This window comes from Sus scrofa, chromosome 17 (assembly GCF_054392235.1).
Source record: "Sus scrofa isolate SSC_HxYL_T2T_F1_AM1 chromosome 17, Sscrofa_HxYL_maternal_Yorkshire_Landrace_v2.0, whole genome shotgun sequence".
In the NCBI taxonomy this organism is placed as follows: Eukaryota; Metazoa; Chordata; class Mammalia; order Artiodactyla; family Suidae; genus Sus; species Sus scrofa.
Window position 1 is genome coordinate 55,427,454 of NC_139399.1, and position 20,098 is coordinate 55,447,551.

The 20,098-nt window shown below is 51.4% G+C and overlaps 3 protein-coding genes and 1 pseudogene across 6 annotated transcripts in view; 2 read left to right on the plus strand and 2 right to left on the minus strand.

Moving 5' to 3' along the window:
• The first annotated feature begins 2,162 nt into the window (after window positions 1–2,162).
• On the plus strand, window positions 2,163–8,671 carry SYS1 (SYS1 golgi trafficking protein). The gene is made up of 4 exons (XM_005672967.4): window positions 2,163–2,331; window positions 2,550–2,794; window positions 5,711–5,778; window positions 6,918–8,671. Exons 2-4 carry the CDS (start codon window positions 2,633–2,635, stop codon window positions 7,156–7,158), a joined length of 471 nt encoding a protein of 156 aa, XP_005673024.1. The 5' UTR covers window positions 2,163–2,331; window positions 2,550–2,632; the 3' UTR covers window positions 7,159–8,671.
• The window catches only part of DBNDD2 (dysbindin domain containing 2), a 43,020-nt gene continuing 25,088 nt past the window's right edge, over window positions 2,167–20,098 (plus strand). Inside the window, 3 exon segments of the mRNA NM_001243672.1 lie at window positions 2,167–2,331; window positions 2,550–2,794; window positions 5,711–5,778. The gene's annotated coding sequence lies outside the window, so the exon portion shown is untranslated.
• Window positions 4,733–5,611, minus strand: LOC106506694 (glutaredoxin-1 pseudogene; annotated as a pseudogene).
• Window positions 14,298–19,053, minus strand: TP53TG5 (TP53 target 5). 4 transcript variants are annotated; one of them, XM_085004031.1, is made up of 5 exons: window positions 18,858–19,053; window positions 18,460–18,534; window positions 18,145–18,275; window positions 15,397–15,892; window positions 14,298–14,428 (listed from the first exon to the last, which is right to left on the minus strand). In XM_085004031.1, exons 1-5 carry the CDS (start codon window positions 18,903–18,905, stop codon window positions 14,423–14,425), a joined length of 756 nt encoding a protein of 251 aa, XP_084860157.1. In that variant the 5' UTR covers window positions 18,906–19,053; the 3' UTR covers window positions 14,298–14,422. The 4 variants fall into 4 exon arrangements, with proteins under 4 accessions (XP_084860157.1, XP_084860156.1, XP_084860159.1 ...); XM_085004030.1 differs by having other exon boundaries at window positions 15,386–15,892; window positions 18,858–19,030; XM_085004033.1 differs by having other exon boundaries at window positions 18,196–18,275; window positions 18,858–19,020.

Consider the following 20,098-nt stretch of genomic DNA (forward strand, 5'->3'; position numbering starts at 1 on the left):
CTTACCTTTATTTATTTTTTGGCCCCACCCATGGCATGCAAAAGTCCCCAGGCCAGGGATTGACCCTGAGCCACAGCAGTGACCTAAGCCACAGCAATAATGATACCAGATCCTTAACTCACTGAGCCACCAGGGAGCTCCTCCTCACCTTTAAAGTAGGGAATATCAGAGTTCCCGTCGTGGCGCAGTAGTTAACAAATCCAACTAGGAACCACGAGGTTGTGGATTCAATCCCCGCCCTTGCTCAGTGGGTTAAGGATCCGGCATTGCCGTGAGCTGTGGTGTAGGTCGCAGGCACGGCTTGGTTCCCGCTTTGCTGTGGCTCTGGCGTAAGCCAGTGGCTATAGCTCCGATTAGACCCCTAGCCTGGGAACCTCCATGTGTGTCAGGAGCGGCCCTAGAAAAGGCAAAAAGATAAAAAGACAAAAAAAAAAAAAAAAAGTAGGGAATATCTACCTTCCCGGATTGTGAGAAATAAATAAGATCATGTAGATACTTAACAAACATGATATTTTCGCAGAAACATTAAATCATCTGAGTCATCCATGAACCAGAGAGATTTGCTGAGCTCAACTGAGGGGCCTAAAAGAACAGTTGAGCTGGAAAGCACCTCATGTCTTTGGGCTTTAATGACTTGCAAACTGGAGTCCAAGGGAACTGTTTACAACATTTCCAAATAATAAGCAAAATCACATCCTCTTTTTTTTTTTTTTTTTAAGGGCCGCACCTGCGGCATATGGAAGTTCCCAAGCTGGGAGTCAAACTGGACCTGTAGCTGCTGGCCTACACCACAGCCACAGCAACGCCAGATCAGAGCCATGTCTGTGACCTACGCCTCAGCTTGTGGCAATGCCCCTGGCTGCTTAACCCATTCAGCAAGGCCAAGGACCGAGCTTGTGTCCTCATGGCTAGTAGTCGGATTTGTCACTGCTGAGCCATGATGGGAATCCTGACTTACTCTTGATTGAGTATCAAGGTTCTTTACTTTTGTCTGAAATTGTATCAGCTCAAGGTGATATCATGCTTATCACATGCTGTTCAGAAATTCTGATGTGCAAGTGACATGGGTCTTTGATAAAGTTGTTTTAACTGGGAAGTAATTAAAGGAGAGTAGACTAAATGATGTAAAACATTAATCTTGTCTAACTTTACGTTTCAGAAACAGGGAAGCTGAGGTTTAAAGAAGGAAGTGTACTAGTCACACAACTAGTACAGCAGGCTCTAAAACCTGGATTTTTTTTTTTCCTGGAACCAGTTACTTCCCTTCTTTCCATTCCGGAAAAGGAAAACCTAGGATCAATGAAATTGAGGGGTTTTGGTCCGCTGAGGCAGGAATGAAATGATTCATCAATTTGCTGTTGCCCTTTCTCTATTCTTGACTCATTCAGCAAATATTTACTGACTGTCCACACTATTTAGACTCAGAAGAGAAGTCATGGTGAGCAAGACATGCTCACAGTCAGGGTGGCAGGCAGAATGTGGATATGCTTCTAGGTATGAATTCAGAACCTCTGCTTCCTCCCCCTTAATAAATACATATGGATATATAAATATAAATGGATACATTATAAAACACCCAGTACTTTGCCTTCTAACACAGTGAGTTTGTCTGAGAGCAGAGCTGTTTCATTTGAAAGTGTCCAAATCTTCCTAACCACTCTATAGGCCCGAAATCAATGCTGTGGTGTTGGGCACAGCTGAATTCTAATTTTGATTGCCACTGTCTTTGAGACAGTATGTTGCTTTCCTTCTCTGACCCTTAGTTTTATCTAAGGAAACGGGCGAAATCATGTGTGGAATTGCTGGCAGGTTCATTTTAAGTCACCCCGGACTTTAGGCGAAAGAAAACGCTGGGAATCTAGGTTGAAAACAGAGTCGACGTAATCAATCCCTTAATTCCCAGACTTTCCCTCGCCCACTGCCACCCCTCTATCTTCCACCCCAGCTACCCTACTTTCCCCAAGATCCCCCTATAGAGGGCACGCAAGCTCCACCGCGCTCACGCCTCACTTCCGTTCGCCTTCATTCTTTATTGTGCGCATGTGCATACTTCGGTTCGGGGCCGCCCTAAAACCCGCCCCCACCCCCGCTTTAGGGGGCTCCGCCGAAGACTGCACCCCTACGCCTGCGCAATCTCAGCCCCGCCCCCTACGCTGTTCCCGGAAACGCTTCCTTCCTACGTATCCGCTGCTGCCTCGGCCGCCGCTGGAGCTTTGCCTCTCTAGGCCTGTAGGGACTCTTCTCCATGGTTCTGCCTGTCAGCACTGCTTCGGGGGCCAGCCGGTGAGACTGGGCCGCACTCGGACGCTTTGATTCTCGAGTCCGACACTGGTGAGTGAACTTCAGAGAAGCTCGAGGACGGGCGGGGCTCGAGCAGCCGTAACGGGCAGGACTTCCCCTCAGTTCGGTAATGGGTCTGTCCGTCCTGCCCTCCCCCCCATTCCGGGAATGGGCTCGCCCCCTCCGTCCCAGCCCCTCCTCCTGGGCGGGGCGATGTTGCCATGGTGACGGCCGGCTGGCTGAGGCCCGGCGTGTGTGTGTCCTCGCAGGTGCCGGGGCTGCCCGGGGCCCATGGCGCGGCGGCGGCGGCGCTGACCCAGGCCCGGGCGGCAGCAGTGCCCCGCGAGCCGGCATGGCGGGCCAGTTCCGCAGCTACGTGTGGGACCCGTTGCTGATCCTGTCACAGATCGTCCTCATGCAGACTGTCTATTACGGCTCGCTAGGCCTGTGGCTGGCGCTGGTGGACGGGCTGGTGCGCAGCAGCCCCTCGCTGGACCAGATGTTCGACGCCGAGGTAGGGTCCCTGGGCCGACGCGGGCGGGGTCTCGGCTTCACGAGGTGGTCTGTCACTAATGGCTGTAGACCTCACTGGGCTACCTTCTCACTTTGTGGCTCTGGGAAAGGGATATCACTTTCCGAACCTCGGCTGCCGCATCCGTAAAATGGAATGACTCATAACGGGGAGGCAGACTGGTACAAAGGAAAGGCCCTGGGTGTTAGAATAAACAGACCTGCGTTCCAGGCAGTCTGATACATCTCCTTGCTGACACTGAGAAAGTGACTTCACTTCTCTGAGCCCTAGATTTCCAGGTATCAAACTGGGGAGGGAGGAATGGATAAAAGGTCATTCACGGAGGTAGAGTGGGAACTACCTGGGCTTTGGAGTCAGGACTCTGTTTAACTCCCATGTGCTAGCCATGTGACCTTGGGAAAGTAACCTCACCTCTCTGAACTTCAGTTTTCCTGTCTGCAAAATCATAAAATCAGTATCAGAAAGGTGGCAGACTGCAGAGAGCCTGTACTTTGGATTCAGAAAAGCTTAGGGTCCAGTCTAGACCCCAGCATTCTAACTGTGGGACTTGGGCAAGTTATTTCACCTTTCTAAACTTATTTCCTCTTTGGACTACAGTAATCCTCAACAAAATGTTTTGAGGCCCAGAGGGTGCTTTAGGGAGTTCCCGTTGTGGGTTACGAACCCAGCTAGTATCTACGAGGATGCAGGTTTGATCCCTGGCCTTGCTCAGTGGACTAAGGATCCGGCATTGCCGTGAGCTGTGGTGTAGGTTACAGATGTGGCTGGGATCCTGTGTTGCTGTTGCTGTAGCTGTGGTGCAGGCCGGCAGCTGCAGCTCCCATTCTACCCCTAGCCTGGGAATTTCCATATGCTGCAAGTGCAGCACTAAAAACCAAAAAGAAAAAAAAGTGGTTTATAAAATATAAGCTGAAATAAAAATCATTAAAATTTTTTTAAAAAAAGAAAAAAAAACAACTATAATTAAAAAATAAAAATCATTAAAATAAATAAATAACATGTAAGCTGAAGGGTGTTTGCTTCTGAGAGGCAGCTGTGGTATATGGTAATAAGCACAGTTCTTGGAACCAGGACTTTCTTCCCGATGCCTATTCTCTGTGTGGCCCTTGTGCAAGTTATTATGCAAAAGGGAGATAAGGGCATTCCCGTCGTGGCTCAGTGGTTAATGAATCCGACTAGGAACCATGAGGTTGCGGGTTCAATCCCTGGCCTTGCTCAATGGGTTAAGGATCTGGCGTTGCCGTGAGCTGTGGTGTAGTTTGCAGACGTGGCTCGGATCCAGTGTTGCTGTGGCTCTGGCGTAGGCTGGCAGCTACAGCTCCGACTGGACCCCCAGCCTGGGAACCTCCATGTGCCACGGGATCAGCCCTAGAAAAGACAAAAAGACAAAAAAAAAAAAAAAAAAAAAGATATAAGAATAACAATAATAATAGCTTTATGAGATTGTTGTGAAATATGATTATGAACGTGAAAGGCCTTTACAGGCTGAAAGTGTGCAGACATCTGATATTCGATAGTATTGTTTCAAAAATGGTGGAGGTTACACACACCCACCAGGTGCCTAGTAGTCCCTTCTTAGGAGCCTCTGTCCTAGGAAGGACATGTGGGGATCTGGGGCTTTGTTGACAAGCCATCTCATGCACCCTACCTAAATTCTAGACTGGAGTTGACAAACCTTTCTTTTTTTTTTTTTTTTTTTTTTTGAGGGGGGCAAGTTGATCCACTTTTAATACTGAGTCAGAAGAAAAATCTGGTCTTGCCCCAAACCAATGATTTGGGTTAACATGTTCCAGAATTTTAAGTAAACAGTTGCTGCAGCTGGCTGAAGGTAGCCCCAGGTCCATCCACGAGGAAGTACTGTCGTTTATCTGCAGTGCCACCCACCTCCAGGGGGCTATCAGCTTGGGGTCTGCTCTGTAATTATTTCAGAACTCCATGTTGCTTCAGGCGAGTCAGCAGCTCCCTTCCCTCTCATGCATGCGCACTAGATGAGTGCATCCATCGGTGCCCTCTTTACCCATGAAGACCTGAGGTACCATTCTGGCTCCGTGAGCTGTTGCAGATATCAAATCTTGAATCTCTTCGGTGTCACTGGTGGCTGTGATATCAACTAATTCCAAAAGCCCTTCTTTGAAGGACAATTGGCTGAGGAGCTTCTGCAGTAGGCCCGGTGGGCTGCATGGACACCACCACCTTCCCAGGCTGGATTTTGCTGCTCACAAATGTTTGAGCTATGCTGACAGGCAGCTGCCTCCTGGGAGGAAACCTCAATTGCTGGTATTGCTCGGGTGTCAACAAACCTTTTCTTAAAGGGCGAGATTGTAAAAATTTAATTTAACTTTATTTTGACTCTGCCTGCACATGCAGAAGTTCCCAGGCCAGGAATTGAACCCCTGCCGCAGAAGTGACAACACCAGATCCTTAACCCTCTAGGCCACCAGGGAGCTCTGAGATGGTAAAGATTTTAGGTCACAACTGCTCAACTCTGCCCTTAGCACAAAAGCAGCCATAGACAATAATAAATGTATAGGTGTGGCTGCGTTTCAATAAAACTTTATTTACAATGAGTGCCTGGTCCCTGGGGCCATAGTTTACTGAACCCTGTGGTAGACCTCACTCCTTGCTGTTTACTGACCATATCACTTTGGATGAGTTACCTAACTTCTCTGAACTTTTATTCCTCCATTGTAAAATGAGAATAACGATCCCTTCAGGCTGCTCTGAGGGGTCAGATGACGTACAGTGATACATGTCTGAATGCACCTTGTTGGAAATAGCGCTGTAAAGATGAAGGGGCATATTGGCTTCTGTGGCCCTTAGGAGGGCTTCTGGGGTCCTGGAGCCTGGGGTGCTCCTAGTTCCCCTCTCCAACATGTTTCCTTTGTGATTCCCCCTCAGATCCTGGGCTTTTCCACCCCTCCAGGCCGGCTCTCCACCATGTCCTTCGTCCTCAACGCCCCCACCTGGTGAGTATCACCGGTTTTGCCATCCAGCGCTGGAACTAACTTCCTGAATTCGGGCATGAAACGGGCTGGCACTTGTTCCTGGGGAGTGGTGAACTAAAGTGGGTGGCCGAGGCCAGTTCTGGAACCGGCTCCGTCATAGGGCTTCTTCCATCGCTGTTTTGACTTAGCCGGAAAGCTCTCAGTTCTCTCTGTGCATGCGGCCTTGGCACGGCTTCCATCTCAAATCACTTCCCTGGTGTGGAATGAGGTGAGGGGAGGATTGGCCCGGGAGTCAGGAGATCTGGGTTCTATTCCTGGCCTCTGTGCCATTGGCCAAGTTCCTTCCCTTCTTTCTGGGCCTCGGGTTCTCAGCTGTACCTGCAGGGCTTTGACCGAGGGGCAGTTTAAGGCAGTGATTAAGAGCTTAGGCTCTGGAGGCCAACTCACTTGGCTTTGAATCTCAGCTTTGGTTTAGTGACTGCAGACAGGTTAATCTGTCTCTGCCACAGTTTCCTCATCAGTAAAATGAGGCCAGTGATGTTGCCCACCTCATAGTGGGAATTACATGAGGTAATTCACAGGCGGTACTTCGAACAGTGCCTTGTGTTCCTGTTCTTGACCTTACAGCGGTTGAAAACCGGTGGGGGGAACTTGGACCTGAACTTGGCTCCCAGATATGTTCCGTTTGGTTTACACAGTTGTGAGCCCATGCAGGGTATTTAAGATTTTTTCACTTAGTTGAAAATCAGGATATTTTCTGTTAAAAATCCAGATTTCTGGTTTCTCTTAAAAAAATGGAATGACTCGCTGATTCCAGGTCTGCCTTCTAGAATGATGACTTGCCTAGCTGCAGGCCCCCCTCTGGACGGAACATGTATGCCTCGTGGCGCCACAGTCCCCACCGATCTCTCGGACCCCCTCAAGTGACAGTTGCCTTTGCCATCAAGCTCGTACTTTTGTTTTCCTTCTCCCCAGCCTGATCCGCTCTCAGCATTCCCTGCCAGGTTCCTCTAGGCATCAAACAATGTAACCCTTGCCTCCTACTTATCTCGCTCGCTTCTGACCACTATGCTGCCATTCTAATTGCCCCATGTCCCCAAATAACCTCACCTAAGGCCAGGACAACTCAGTGACAACTCACTGCTGTCCTCTCCCCACAGTGCCCTGGGCTTGCTGTACTTCATCCGGCGAGGGAAGCAGTGTCTGGATTTCACTGTCACTGTCCATTTCTTTCACCTCCTGGGCTGCTGGTTCTACAGCTCCCGTTTCCCCTCGGCGCTGACCTGGTGGCTGGTCCAGGCCGTGTGCATTGCGCTCATGGCTGTCATCGGGGAGTACCTCTGCATGCGGTCGGAGCTCAAGGAGATCCCCCTCAACTCGGCCCCTAAGTCCAATGTCTAGAGTTGGGTCCTTTGGACACCCCGTTGGGCACTTGACACCCCCGCCCCCAACACCTGGGGCTGCTCAGACCGTCCAGATGAGGTCCAGCCCAGGCCTGAGAGGAACCCTGGAAATGTGAAGTCTCTGTTGGTGTGGGAGAACGAGGCCGCATCAAGAAGGCAGGTAGCAGGCAGGGTCACAGTGCAAGAATGGCCGCCGTCTACTGAAGCCCTGGTATCTGGGAGGTCGGCGTGGGGACCTCTTTCAGGGCAGTAACAGAATCGGAACCATGTCACTCTTGAGCCACCATACCTGTCACCAGCCTGTTATTTTAAAAAGGAAAACAAAACAAATCAAGGAAACCTGATCGGAATGAACCACTCTTCTCATCATCTGACGTACCTCCCTGGGACAGCTGTTACCTTTGCCATGTTGCCGAACTGCAGCTATTCTGTTTGGAGAAACGCTTGGTTTCTGGATCCAGAGCCCCAGAAAGAGATGTAGGCGCAAAGTAGCAGGCTGCTGTCAGGGATGGGGCGGCAGGAGGAGGCATCAAGCACAAGGAAAACGCACAACCCATGTCCTGCTGTATGCACGTGCGTGCGCAAGCGCAGCCACAAACCCGTGACTCACTTTCTTCCGGTTCTGTCTACTGGGTCCCCACCCTGCTGCAGCTTTTGACATAGCAGGCCACAGGACCCAGAGCAGAAGCCCAGCATCGCTCCCTGTCTAGCCCTTGTGCTAGAGTCACTGCCCGTTCCCTAGGAATGACCAGGCACCGCAGCCCCCGCTGGCCATCAGTTCTGGCAGTGGTTCCCTTTTCCTGTCTTATTTGGAAGTCCGCAGTGGGTAGGGTACAGTGGGTGCCCAGACACAGGAAGCCCAGCCTTCCAGCCGGAGGTGCCCTGATAGTGCCGAGGAGATAGGAATTTGCTACTAAGATTTTTCTTTGGGGTGGAGTGTTCTCTGTGAGGGGCTTGCAGCTGCCCTTCCTGTGTACATAAATACAGTATTTTCCACGGTTCTGCCTGTACTTACTTTGTAATGCCACGGTTAGGACTGGGAGAGAGCAGACAAAGGCCAAAAAAAAAAAAAAAGGGAGTTCCTGCTGTAGTGCAGCGGGACTTCGTGTCTTGGGAGCACTGGGACGCAAGTTCAGTCTCTGGCCTGGCGTCGTGGGTTAAGGATCCAACGTTGCTGCAGCTATGGCTTAGGTTGCAGCCATGGCTTGGATCTGATTCCTGGCCCGGGAACTCCATATGCCTCGGGGTGGCCAAAAAAAAAAAAAAAAGAAAGAAAGAAAGAATTGGAGTTCCCTTTGTGGCGCAGCAGAAACGAATCCAACTAGGAACCATGAGGTTGCGGGTTCCATCCCTGGCCTCACTCAGTGACTTAAGGATCCGGCGTTGCTGTGAGCTGCGGTGTAGGCCGGCAACTGTAGCTCTGATTAGACCCCTAGCCTGGGAACCTCCATATGCTGTGGGTGTGGCCCTAAAAAGACAAAAGACAAAAAAAAAAAAAGAAAAGAAAAGAATTATTGGGCTTACCTTCTTTTTTCCTGAACCTGCGTATTCCTCCAATTGGTTGAAACACTAAGCACAGGGATCTCCTCCCCTGTCCTGCTCCCCACCTGCAGCCTTGTCCGTTCTGCCTTGGCTGAACCGCCAAGACTCTCAGGATTCCTTTCCCACTGGCCAGTGACGTCTCTGCACATGCCCAGTGGAACACACTGGTTTAGACTCACTTCTGCATGGAAACCATTGCTGTTCTCCTCTGGGTCCTCCAGAGCCTGACCAGCTTTCAAGTGTTAGGGCTACAAGATAAGGGATTTGGCCTTCTCCCTAAGAAGCCTTTCTGGCCTCTTGGCTCCCAGCCCTGCAGCATAGGGAGTTGAGGCGGACAGGATGAAGGTTTCAGAGTGAACACGCCTGGACAGATGCTGGGAAAATGTTCGGGGGAGGCACCTCAGCAACTCAGGCCAAGCTGGGAGGAAGTAGATTGTCAACGGGCCTCTAATCCTGGCTGCAGGGTTCAGGAGGTGAGACCCCTGAGGTTCCCTCCCCTGGGTTGGTGGATCTCCCCCCAGAGCCACCACAAGCCCTGTGATTAATTCATTCTGAGAAAAGCATCAGAGCACTCATGTCATGTGGCCGCAGCCTCCCTTGGCCAGCTGTGGTGGTGACTGATCCAGCTGTGTTGGCACACCTCTTGGGGAGTTTCCCACAAGGGCTTGTGCCATCCTTCTGTGTATCTTCCGTGATGACAGATCTTGGCTCCTTGAGTGTCAGTCAGATTTTTGGAAACTGCTCAAGGGTAGGGGAGCCAAAAAAAAAAATTTTTTTTTTTTTTAAATAATGTAGTGACTAAGCTGGATGACAGTTGGGGGTCAAAAATGGGTGACTGAGGAGTTCCTACTCTGGTGCAGTGGGCTAAGAATCCAGCTGCAAGGGCTCAGGTCGCTGCAGAGGTGTGGGTTCAGTCTCTGGCCTGGAGACATCCACATGCCATGGGAGTGACCAAAAAAAAAAAAAAAGTGCAATTTCTCTGAATTCTAAAGTAATAAAGCAGGGTCTAGAGGCAAGTTCCAGACAGGCCTGGGCAGTGGAAGTAACAAGTAACACCCATTGAGTGCTGCATAAATAGATGCCCAGCAGCAGACTGACTGAGTGCTTCACCTCCCCTTGCTCAATCTTCACAACAAGCCTCTGAAGTAGGAAATCCCATCATCTGTATCTTACTGATGAAGAAACTGTAAGGAACTCGCCCAAGGTTACATATTAGGAGCTGGCCGAGCCGGGATTTGGGTTCTTGTAGTGACGTTAATAAACTCTTTGTGAAGACATGAATAGTTAAGGATGTTTAAGTTCTTATTGGTTAAACAGTAGGCACCTTATAAGCATACCTTCTCATCCTACTGTATTATTTTAAATCCTAAGGTCATATAGAGCTTTATAATCCTTACTGGCTTTCTAAGAAACACTGAGAAGCAGTACATTAAATATGGCCACAAACTTTCAAATGAACACAGGACATTTTTTTTTAAGTTTTATTGACGTATAGTTGATTTACAAGGTTCTGATCATTCCTTCTGTACAACAGTGATTCAGTTATACACGTACACACGTCGATTCTCTTTCAGATTCTTTTCCCATGTAGATTTTCACACAATATCAGGTAGAGTTCTCTGTGTGGTACAGCAGGTCCCTGTTGAGGAAATGTTTTGTTTCTTTTTCCAAAGGATAAAGGAGAGTACCTAGATCAGAAAGTTACCTCTAACCTACCACTGAGTTAGTGCAGCTCTTGACTTTCTAGGGGTCTAATGTCTAGACGCCCCTTCATCCCATTCACTACCTGCGCTCGAGCCGTTTGGAGGGAGAGGTGGAGACTAGTGCATAGCCGGTGCTCAGAACAGTTTATAAGCTGCAAGAAGGATGGGAGAGAAGAAAGGAACGTCTAGCTCAGAGGGTACCTCTAACCCCCAGTTCTAGGAAGGCCTGTCCAGATCAGAGCCAGATACAGGGCCAGAGTGGCAGCTGGGAAGCCCCAGGTCCCCATGAATCTTACAGGGGGCACAGCTCAAACAGGTTCCCCTGGAAGCAGAGTCTTTTTTTTTTTTTTTTTTTTGTCTTTTGTCTTTTTGTTGTTGTTATTGTTGCTATCTCTTGGTTCTTGGGCCGCTCCCTCGGCATATGGAGGTTCCCAGGCTAGGGGTTGAATCGGAGCTGTAGCCACCGGCCTACGCCAGAGCCACAGCAACGCGGGATCCGAGCCACATCTGCAACCTACACCACAGCTCACGGCAACGCCGGATCGTTAACCCACTGAGCAAGGGCAGGGACCGAACCCGCAACCTCATGGTTCCTAGTCGGATTCGTTAACCACTGCGCCACGACGGGAACTCCTGGAAGCAGAGTCTTAAACTTTGTTCGATGACCCAGTTCAGGGTAGCTTCCTTCTGGCAGTCCCAGAGGGCAGGCAGCCTTCAGCCCAGGGACTATAGCCTCAGGAGCAGGGGGCGAGAGGTAAGGAGGGGCCTCTTCCAGGCACGAGACAGGCCCTTTGTGGAGAGGGAATTAAAAGCTACTGTCTTGAGGTTTTCTGTAGGAAAGTAGCAAAGGATGAAAACAGCATTGAGACAAAGTGGATAGAGGGAAATGAGTCTTAATCCCTGCCCTTCTACCCAAGCCAGTGAGAATTCCGGGGGGTCCAGTGTTAGAAGGCTTTAGGGAGCTGCAGTGGAGGGCAAGGTTGAGTCCCGGAGGCTCGTTACTAGCTCTGAGACCTTGGATAAGCTGCTTAGCCTTCCCTGGGTTGAACTTCCCCGGGGGTTTTGTGAGGATTCAGTGAGATGTCCCGTGCAAAACACTTGGCGCTGTGCCTGGATATCGGAGGTGATCCAGGAATCAAACAGCTACAGTCATTGGGCTCCCATGTTATAGAGGAGACGCCTTTCTTCAGAGCCCCAACTGTTAGATGGGGGGCAGGCTTGCCCATAATCTAGGCACAACCACTGAGTATTGCGCTTCTGTGTGCCGTGCACTGTAAAGTGATTTCTCCTTCTCCATCCAATGAGGTAGGCACCATTATTTTCCCCCATTTTTCAGACAAAGAAACTGAGGCTTAGGGGTAAACAGCTTTCTCTAGCATCACACAGCTAAGAAGCTCAGTCAGTCGCCTCAACAACCTCATTCTCTTTTCATGTTCTCATCATGTTTGAGTGGTACATGGCCTTGATTGGGAGAGGGGCAGTCCCCAGGTTTCAGAGGCTCTTTTAGCAAAAGGTTGTGAATGTGAATATAAGATTGGCTTTAAAACAAAACAAAACAAAAAAACACAAACAGCTAGTTCCCTAAAGGTGGGCAGTTAGGCAGCTGCATGTAAGTGAGAAACAGGACCAGTACTTGAGGCTTTATTAGGGCAAGGAGGCCTGGAAAAAATGCCCAACATGCAACACCCCCAAGACTGGCTTCAGCCACATCAAGCTGGACTTACTTGAGTCCCTTTTGAAGGACTTACTTGAGTCCCCTTTGAAGCCCTCTGGAATGACGATTAGTACCCCTATTTTATATACAGATGAGGAGTTCCCGTCGTGGCTCAGTGGTTAATGAATCCGACTAGGAACTATGAGGTTGTGGGTTCGATCCCTGGCCTTGGTCAGTGGGTTAAGGATCCGGCGTTGCTGTGAGCTATGGTGTGGTTGCAGACGCGGCTCGGATCCCGAGTTGCTGTGGCCCTGGTATAGGCCAGCGGCTACAGCTCCAATTTAACCCCTAGCCTGGGAACCTCCATATGCCGGGGGAGCTGCCCTAGAAATGGCAAAAAGACAAAAAAAAAAAAAAGATATAGATACACACACACAGATGAAACAGGCTTAGGTCATGTGACTTTAAGATTCACTCAAACACTTTACAATTTTGTCGCCAGTTAATTGTTAGGGAGCTGTTTCTTTTGTGTCTCTGATCCCTGTGGTCATTGCAGCATCCTGCCCAAATCAGGATCTGACCGAGCCGGCCCTGAAGAGGAGTGAAGTGCTTAAACAAAGGGAGAATGTGGTGAGGAGCCCCTAGTTCTGGGATTGTGGGAGGCAGGTTGCCTGAGCCTAAATGCCATTGGGGTGGGAGTGTTGGGGAAGGGGTGCAATGCCAGAAGTCATTCATGAGCAGGAGGACTGCATCCTTGTGCCCCAGTGGTGGCCTGGTCGCTCTGGGTCCTAGCCTAGGCACACTGGCCCCTGTCCACTCACTCCATGGCATTCCCCGTGGGAAGCTCAGGCCCAGCTCTGGGTCCCAATGGGACAAAGCGGAAGTTGCCAACCACTCCCAGGCTCATGCCTTTCTGGCCCCTCCTTGGGGCATGCCAGCCAGGTTCCCATGAAGACTAGTGCAGGGTTTGGTACTTTGGTTGGGAGCGCGCTGCCCTGACCACCAGCTGAGAGCTCGCGCAGGACCTGAGTTCACGTGGAAGCGAATGGAAGGTGCTTGGAGGAAAGGTCAAGTAGAGATTATTTTCAAAGAGTGTTGGGATTGATGCTGCCCAGCCAGGGAACCGAAGTGAGGGCTATGTAGGAAATGGGCTGGAGTGCAAGCTGAGCCGGAAGACATCGCGAAGTGGAGGTTGCTGTGATGGGGGTTGCGTGGAGGCGTGGGGTGCACGGGAGGGGAGCGGAGCGCCGCCCTTTCCAAGGCTGAGCGGTGGGGTGCAGAGTGGTCCGCGCCAGGCCCAGCTCAGGCTGTCTGCGCCGCCTGCAGGGAAACACGGTCGGTATTCGCGGATGCTCAGTTCTCGGAGGCCGTTCTCTGGAGGGGGCGAGCGGGCGGGTTCAGGGGGACCCCCTCTCATCCTTCTCCCTCGCTCTCAATCTGGAGATCTGGGCGTGGGGACGGGGAAGGGGTGTCTCTGTGCCCCTGATGGCTCCGCTACTTTGCCGAGGGTCCTCAAGGCCCGCAGCCTGCCTCTGGGGGAATACGGAGGATTGGAGCTCGGACCCCCAGTTTTCCTCTCCCCAGCTGCATATGGAGAGCCCTGTGGCTTTTACTGACAGAGGGTGACCCCAACCCGACTAGGGGCTGGAGGATGGACTTAGCGGGTCACAGGGGAGCAGTAGGACGAAGAACCGATCCTCCACGGGACTAAGTGCTTTCTGTGACCCAGGCAGGGCTCGTTTCACGTTTCCAGCCGACCTTTATTGACACCTGGCGCTGTGATGATCGGCACAATACACGTGCGTGATGGGCAGGGTGCTCTACGGCGCCTTTTTCCATTCCTCGGGAAAGGGAACAAGGGGAGCCAGAGAGGCCTAATTCGAGTCCTCGCTGTGCCACTTCCCAGCGCCGCGGTGGCTCCCTCCTCTCCTTGGCTTACAGGGCCATTGTGAGACACCTGCCAGCCAGGAAGCACATCAGAACGTCCCCCTTCTGTGACTTCACGGAGGGCACGGCTCAGGAGGGCGGCTTGCGGAGGTGGGGGAGGGGAGCAGCCCGCCGGCTTCCTTCTTCCCGTTTCTAGACTGACCTTACGGGCTTGGGGATGGGGTGGAATTGGCCTGAAGTCGTGATTCACACGCCCCCCCACCCCCACCCCACCCCCATTCCTCCATCGGAATCGAGGGCTTCTTTCCTCCATCCTTTCCAGCCCCAGACAAACAGGCGGAGCCAGCGGTAGTATTCTTCAATGCCGTATGGGAGATTTTTATTTGTAGACTCGCGAATTTTCCCGCCCATCCCTCGCGTTCAGATGACCCCTGTCATCTCCACCAGCTCCTCACACCTCTGGTCCCCATCCAAGGTCACACCTGCGAGCAGAGACCTCGGCGTCAGTTGGGAGCTAAGACCGCCCCCAGGGGGCGCTCCTGTCCTGGGAGAGGACTCAGGGACCTGGCGCTGAGGTGTCTGGCAGGTTAGAGATGCCGGTTTTAAGAGGCAGCCTCCATTTCAGGTGGACCCCCAGGCCCATCACACCCTTCCTTTCCTGGGACCTCAGTGGAGGGGCTGGAGTATTTTCTTCTATTTTTTTTCCCACCTAAGGAATTCTTTGTTCAGAGTAAATCTTATTTGAAATATGAATAAAACAAGTGGAGGAGTTCCTGTCATGGCTCAGTGGTTAACGAATCCAGCTAGGAACCATGAGGTTGCAGGTTTGATCCCTGGCCTCGCTCAGTGGGCTAAGGATCCCGATGTTGCCGTGAGCTGTGGTGTAGGTCCCAGACGTGGCTCGGATCTGGCGTTGCTGTGCCGGTGGCTACAGCTCCAATTCAACCCCTAGCCTGGGAACCTCCATGTGCCATGGGTGCAGCCCTAAAAAGACAAAATAAACAAACAAAACAAGTGCAGGGTTGATCTAAGGGGAGGTGGGATGCAGCAGAGCCTTACTTGACCACTTGGCCTCCCCTTCCCCTCACATTTGGAAATCCCTAAATTTGCTTACTGAGACTTCTAAGTCTGAGGCCTTCGGCTGTCGTCTGTTGCAGTTGTGGCCCCTCCCGAGGCCTCAGGCAATGAGATGACCCACCTCAGAACCACACTCCCAGTGCCCTCCTTCCCCAGAGCCCCTACTTGAGTTCTGAGAGGCCCCAGCCTAGCCACTGCCCTGCTGTGTGGCCTCAGTCAATGGCTTCTGCCTCTCTGGGCTTCCCTCTCTGGCACGGAGGTAAAGCCTCCCAGCGCCGCCAGCCACAGCCCCAAGACTCTTGATCCTGAGCCTTTTAACTCCGGGGCCCAGCTCAGGGCTGGGCCCGGGGCCTACGTCTCACCATTGTCACACCTTGTATGGATGGACCATAGGCAACTCAAGTGATGCTGAGCAGAAGCGGGTGCAGCAGCGCTTGACCCAGCGCAGGGCGGATGACCTGCACATCACCCGGGGCCCTGGGAGGTGGACTCGGGTGGGCAGCCCCTCAAACCATCTCCGCTGGTGAGCTGCTTCTAGCTGCTCCATGTCCTCTGCAGGAGCTCTCTTCTGCTGGGTTTTCAGGAGGACAACTCCGGGGTCCCCAGTGGGCGGTTGCCTCCCCCAGGCTCCAGGGCCGGTGGTCAGGCCATGACCCTTCGATGTCATTGGGACCTCAGGCTCCATCCGCTGCTCTTTCTGTGGCACTGCTTCCTGTGCCATGTGCCTCTTCCCCGATGCCACCTTGGGCTTCCACAACTTAGACTCCGCTATGGGCCCTAAGTTCTTGGAGTCTAGTTTCTGGCTGGGGCCCCCAGCCTCCTGGAGCTCTTTGTTCTTTTGTTCCCCTTTCTCCTGGACGTCATCATTCCTGGCAGGGAGAGGAACAGCAGTCAGCAGAGCAGGCCGAGGCCCTGGTCCTCCAGCCAGCCCGAGACGGTTGCTCTGCAGCCAGCTCAGGGGAGCCTGTCGGGAAAGCTGGAGAGAGCCTGAAAAGAAACTCCTCTCCCACTTGTGCCTGGGGCAGGGGACAGGGTGACAGGTATTGGCAGAAGCATTGTGAAGAGTTCCTGTCGTGGCTCAGCAGTAACGAACCTGACTAGTGTCCATGAGGACACGGGTTCGACCCCTGGCCTTGCTCAGTGGGTTAAGGATCTGGGAGTTGCTGTGAGCTGTGGTGCAGGCTGTAGGCTGGCAGTTACAGCTCCGATTCAACCCCTAGCCTGGAACTTACATATGCTGTGGGTGTGGCCCTAAAAAAAAAGACCAAAAAAAAAAAAAAAAGAAGAAGAAGCGATGTGAGAGGTGGGGAAGGCATGGATGGGAGTTAGGACACCTGGAAATATATATTATCTCCATTGGCCTCTAGGTTAAGGCTCTGCCTCTCTGGATTTCCATTGATGGGGTGAACTAGTCCAGTGGGGTTTTTTGTTTGTTTGTTTGTTTTCCAAATTGGGTTCCAAGAAAACTTAGGGTTCTGAGGAAGTATCTCAAATGCCCCCCACTCCCTCCCTGCCTGGTAGGGGCAGGGTGAGGAGCAGAATAGATTTTTCCCCCCCATCAACGCAACTGGGGCTCGGGGACAGAAATCTGAAGAGGGCTTGTGCTGCTTTAAAAAGGGTTGGAAAGGAGTTCCCGTCGTGGCGCAGTGGTTAACGAATCCGACTAGGAACCATGAGGTTGCGGTTCGGTCCCTGCCCTTGCTCAGTGGGTTAACGATCCGGCGTTGCCGTGAGCTGTGGTGTAGGTTGCAGACGCGGCTCGGATCCCGCGTTGCTGTGGCTCTGGTGTAGGCCGGTGGCTACAGCTCCAATTCAACCCCTAGCCTGGGAACCTCCATATGCCGCGGGAGCGGCCCAAGAAATAGCAACAACAACAATAACAAAAAAGACAAAAAGACAAAAAAAAAAAAAAAAAAAAAAAAAGGGTTGGAAAGACAAAAATAAATAAAATAAATAAATAAATAAATAAATAAAAATTAAGGAAAAAAAAAAAAAGGAGTTCCCATCGTGGCGCAGTGGTTAACGAATCCGACTGGGAACCATGAGGTTGCGGGTTCGATCCCTGCCCTTGCTCAGTGGGTTAAGGATCCGGCGTTGCCATGAGCTGTGGTGTAGGTCACAGACACGGCTCGGATCCTGAGTTGCTGTAGCTCTGGTGTAGGCCAGCGGCTACAGCTCCGATTTGACCCCTAGCCTGGGAACCTCCATATGCCGCGGGAGCGGCCCAAGAAATGGCAAAGAGACAAAATAAATAAATAAATAAAAATTAAGAAAAAATAAATAAAAAGGGTTGGAAGGAGTTTCCCATTGTAGCCTAGGAGAAATGAATCTGACTAGGAACCATGAGGTGGCAGGTTTGATCCCTGGCCTCGCTCAGTGAGTTAAGGATCCTGCATTGCCCTGAGATGTGGTGTAAGTCACAGATGCAGCTGGGATCCTGCATTGCTGTGGCTGTGGCATAGGTTGATGGCTGCAGCTCCGATTTGACCCGTGGCCTGGGAACCTCCCTGTGCCATGGGTGCGGCCCTAAAAAGCAAAAAAAAAAAAAAAAAAAAAAGAAAAAAGAAAGATTGGAAAATTCTGGGACTAGATGATCCTAACCCTTCTGGCTCAGTGTTTCCTGACTGCCTACACCTAGGAGGCCAACTCAGAGGGAGGGGCTGGAAAACCAGAAAGGGGTTAAGAGACTTTCCCCAAAGCATGTCTGTCATAGACTGAGTCCCCCGCAGCATGGCAGCCCCATCCTAGCAGCGCGTGTGGAGAGGCACAGGCCTCAGGCTCAGGATAATGACAATACCTGGGATAATACTGGCCACCTCTGGTTGGGTGCCCACTGGGGTGGATGGTCATGACTGGTTATGAGCACAACTCTGCTCTCAGCCGTCAGCGGCTTCACATCCTAACTCTGCCACTTGGGGATCAGTTCGGTTAACTGGTGCACATCACTCCATCACTTGGGCCTCAGCTCCCCCTCAGTCCAACAGGGCTAAGAAATAACTGCCTTTCTCCCAGAGCCCTTGCAAACATGCGATTCTCTAAATCCCTTAGTGCAGCTCCTGTTCCTAGGGGAGAGAGCTGTGGGATCCATGGGGTGGGGGGGTCACAGGCAGGCCGAGCTCACCCGGAGGAGATCCCGAGGATCCTCGGAACTCTGAGCAGTGAATCCCAATACCTTTTGGCCAGGTTATGCAGTTCTTGAATCCGAGGGTTTGAGCTCTTGAACAGCTTCAAGAGCGACAGGTTTTTTAACACCTGCCAGGGAAGAGGAGCCAGAAAAACAAATCAGCTTTCCTGGGAGAGCCTCCCCCACCCCTGGACTTGGGCTCCACTCAGCTCGGGGCTGAGTGACTCCTGGGTCACTTGGCCTGGCAATCAGGAGCAGCATGGCATGAGTGCCCAGGCTCTCCTAAGTGGGGACCAGAATGGGGCATCTCACCATTTTCAGTCGGTTCCGCTCAATTACTTTGCTGACAGGCTGCTGTGTCTTGTCCTGTGGTTCCTCATCTTGCGTCTGACACAGAGAGAGAGAGAGAGAGAGAGAGAGAGAGAGAGAGAGAGGAAGGGGGGGAGGAAGAGAGAGAGGCGGGGAGGAAGAGGGAGAACGCTAACACAGGCCGAACCACCCCGAACTCCTCCATAATCCCTCTCCGTTTGGCAGGATGTAGTTCGACCAAAGCTCCTAGCCTGGGATTTTTGTCACCTTGCTTTGGGAGTGGAAACGGGAAGCCCATTCTGTCCTGGCCTCCCTTTACCCTTCACCTTTCCCTTCCCCCCAGGCTGGGGGTGGTTGGACTGTGTTGACAGCCCCCCATTAGGTCCAGTCCCAAGTCAAACCTTGGAAGCCACTCTATTCTTGGGCCTCTTCTTTGCGGATGGACTCATGCTGGGGCTGTGAGGCCTCTGAGACAGATGGAGCAAGACCAGCACCAGGCAGTGCCTGCGCCCTGCCCCTCTCCGCTCAGCCAGCACTCAGGCTGGGCATCAGGATGGTTGTGCTGGAGCTCCCCGGGAGGGGAGCTGTGACATCACTGAAATGTGTGACAGCAGCAGGGCTGGGTCTCCAAGGAGTATGTGTGTGGCAGGGGCGAGGGTGAGGAGGAAACTCCTGTGTGTGGAGAGACCCAGTAGGTGCCAGGCAGAGGCCTATGTTGTCACCACTTCGCTTCCCTGTGAGGTAGGAAGATCCCCTCATCTTTTTTGAATGAAGAAGCCAAAGTCCAAAGAAATTAAATAATTTACTCAAGGCCACACAGTCAGATAATGGTGGCGCTGGAAACATGAGGTCTGACAGGCAACCCACGAAACCTGGGTTCCCAACTACGCTCCTCTCCTGGTCCACATCACATACGTTGACTGTGCTGTGTGTCAGGTGTGTTCTAAGCACTGGAATTAAAGAAAATTCCAGAAACCGGATGGTGTGTGTGCTTGTAAATGTTCAATAATTGGCTCTCTGAAACCAAGTGTGTGTGTGTTTGTGTGAATGTGTGTTTATTATAAATTTTACTGAAGGAAATCTAAAATAATAAAATCCTACAGTACTCTATTGTGAATTGCATATAACCGATTTATTCCTACAGTGTACTTTTCTTGAATTTTGCTTGACTCTGCATCCATGGTCAACCTACGGTTGCCACTGATGAACAAGTTTAGTTCTGACATGAATGTCGATCTTTTCATTCATACTAAAGAGTAAGAAGAAAGTGGAAAAGTGAAAGAAGTTTGAATTCAACTCATTTCTCAATGACTTGATCGACTTCTTTACTGGGTTGGAGCACAGTTTGCAAATACTAGAAACATATTTTCTCAACTTCTTTGGGGGTGTGAGTTGCTATTTACAGTTCACAGGCAGACCTTGGCGATATGGTGGGTTTGGTTCCACGCCACCACAAGAGAGTTGCCGAATCTTTTGTTTTCCCGGTGCGTGCAGCAGTTATGTTTGCAAGATCCTGTAGTCAACAATAGTAGCATTCTGTCTTAAAAGATGTACATTGCTTAACTAAAAAATACTTAATTACTAAAAAATGCTAATCATCCTCTGAGTCTTCAGTGAGTCGTCGTAGTAACTCTGAAGGTCA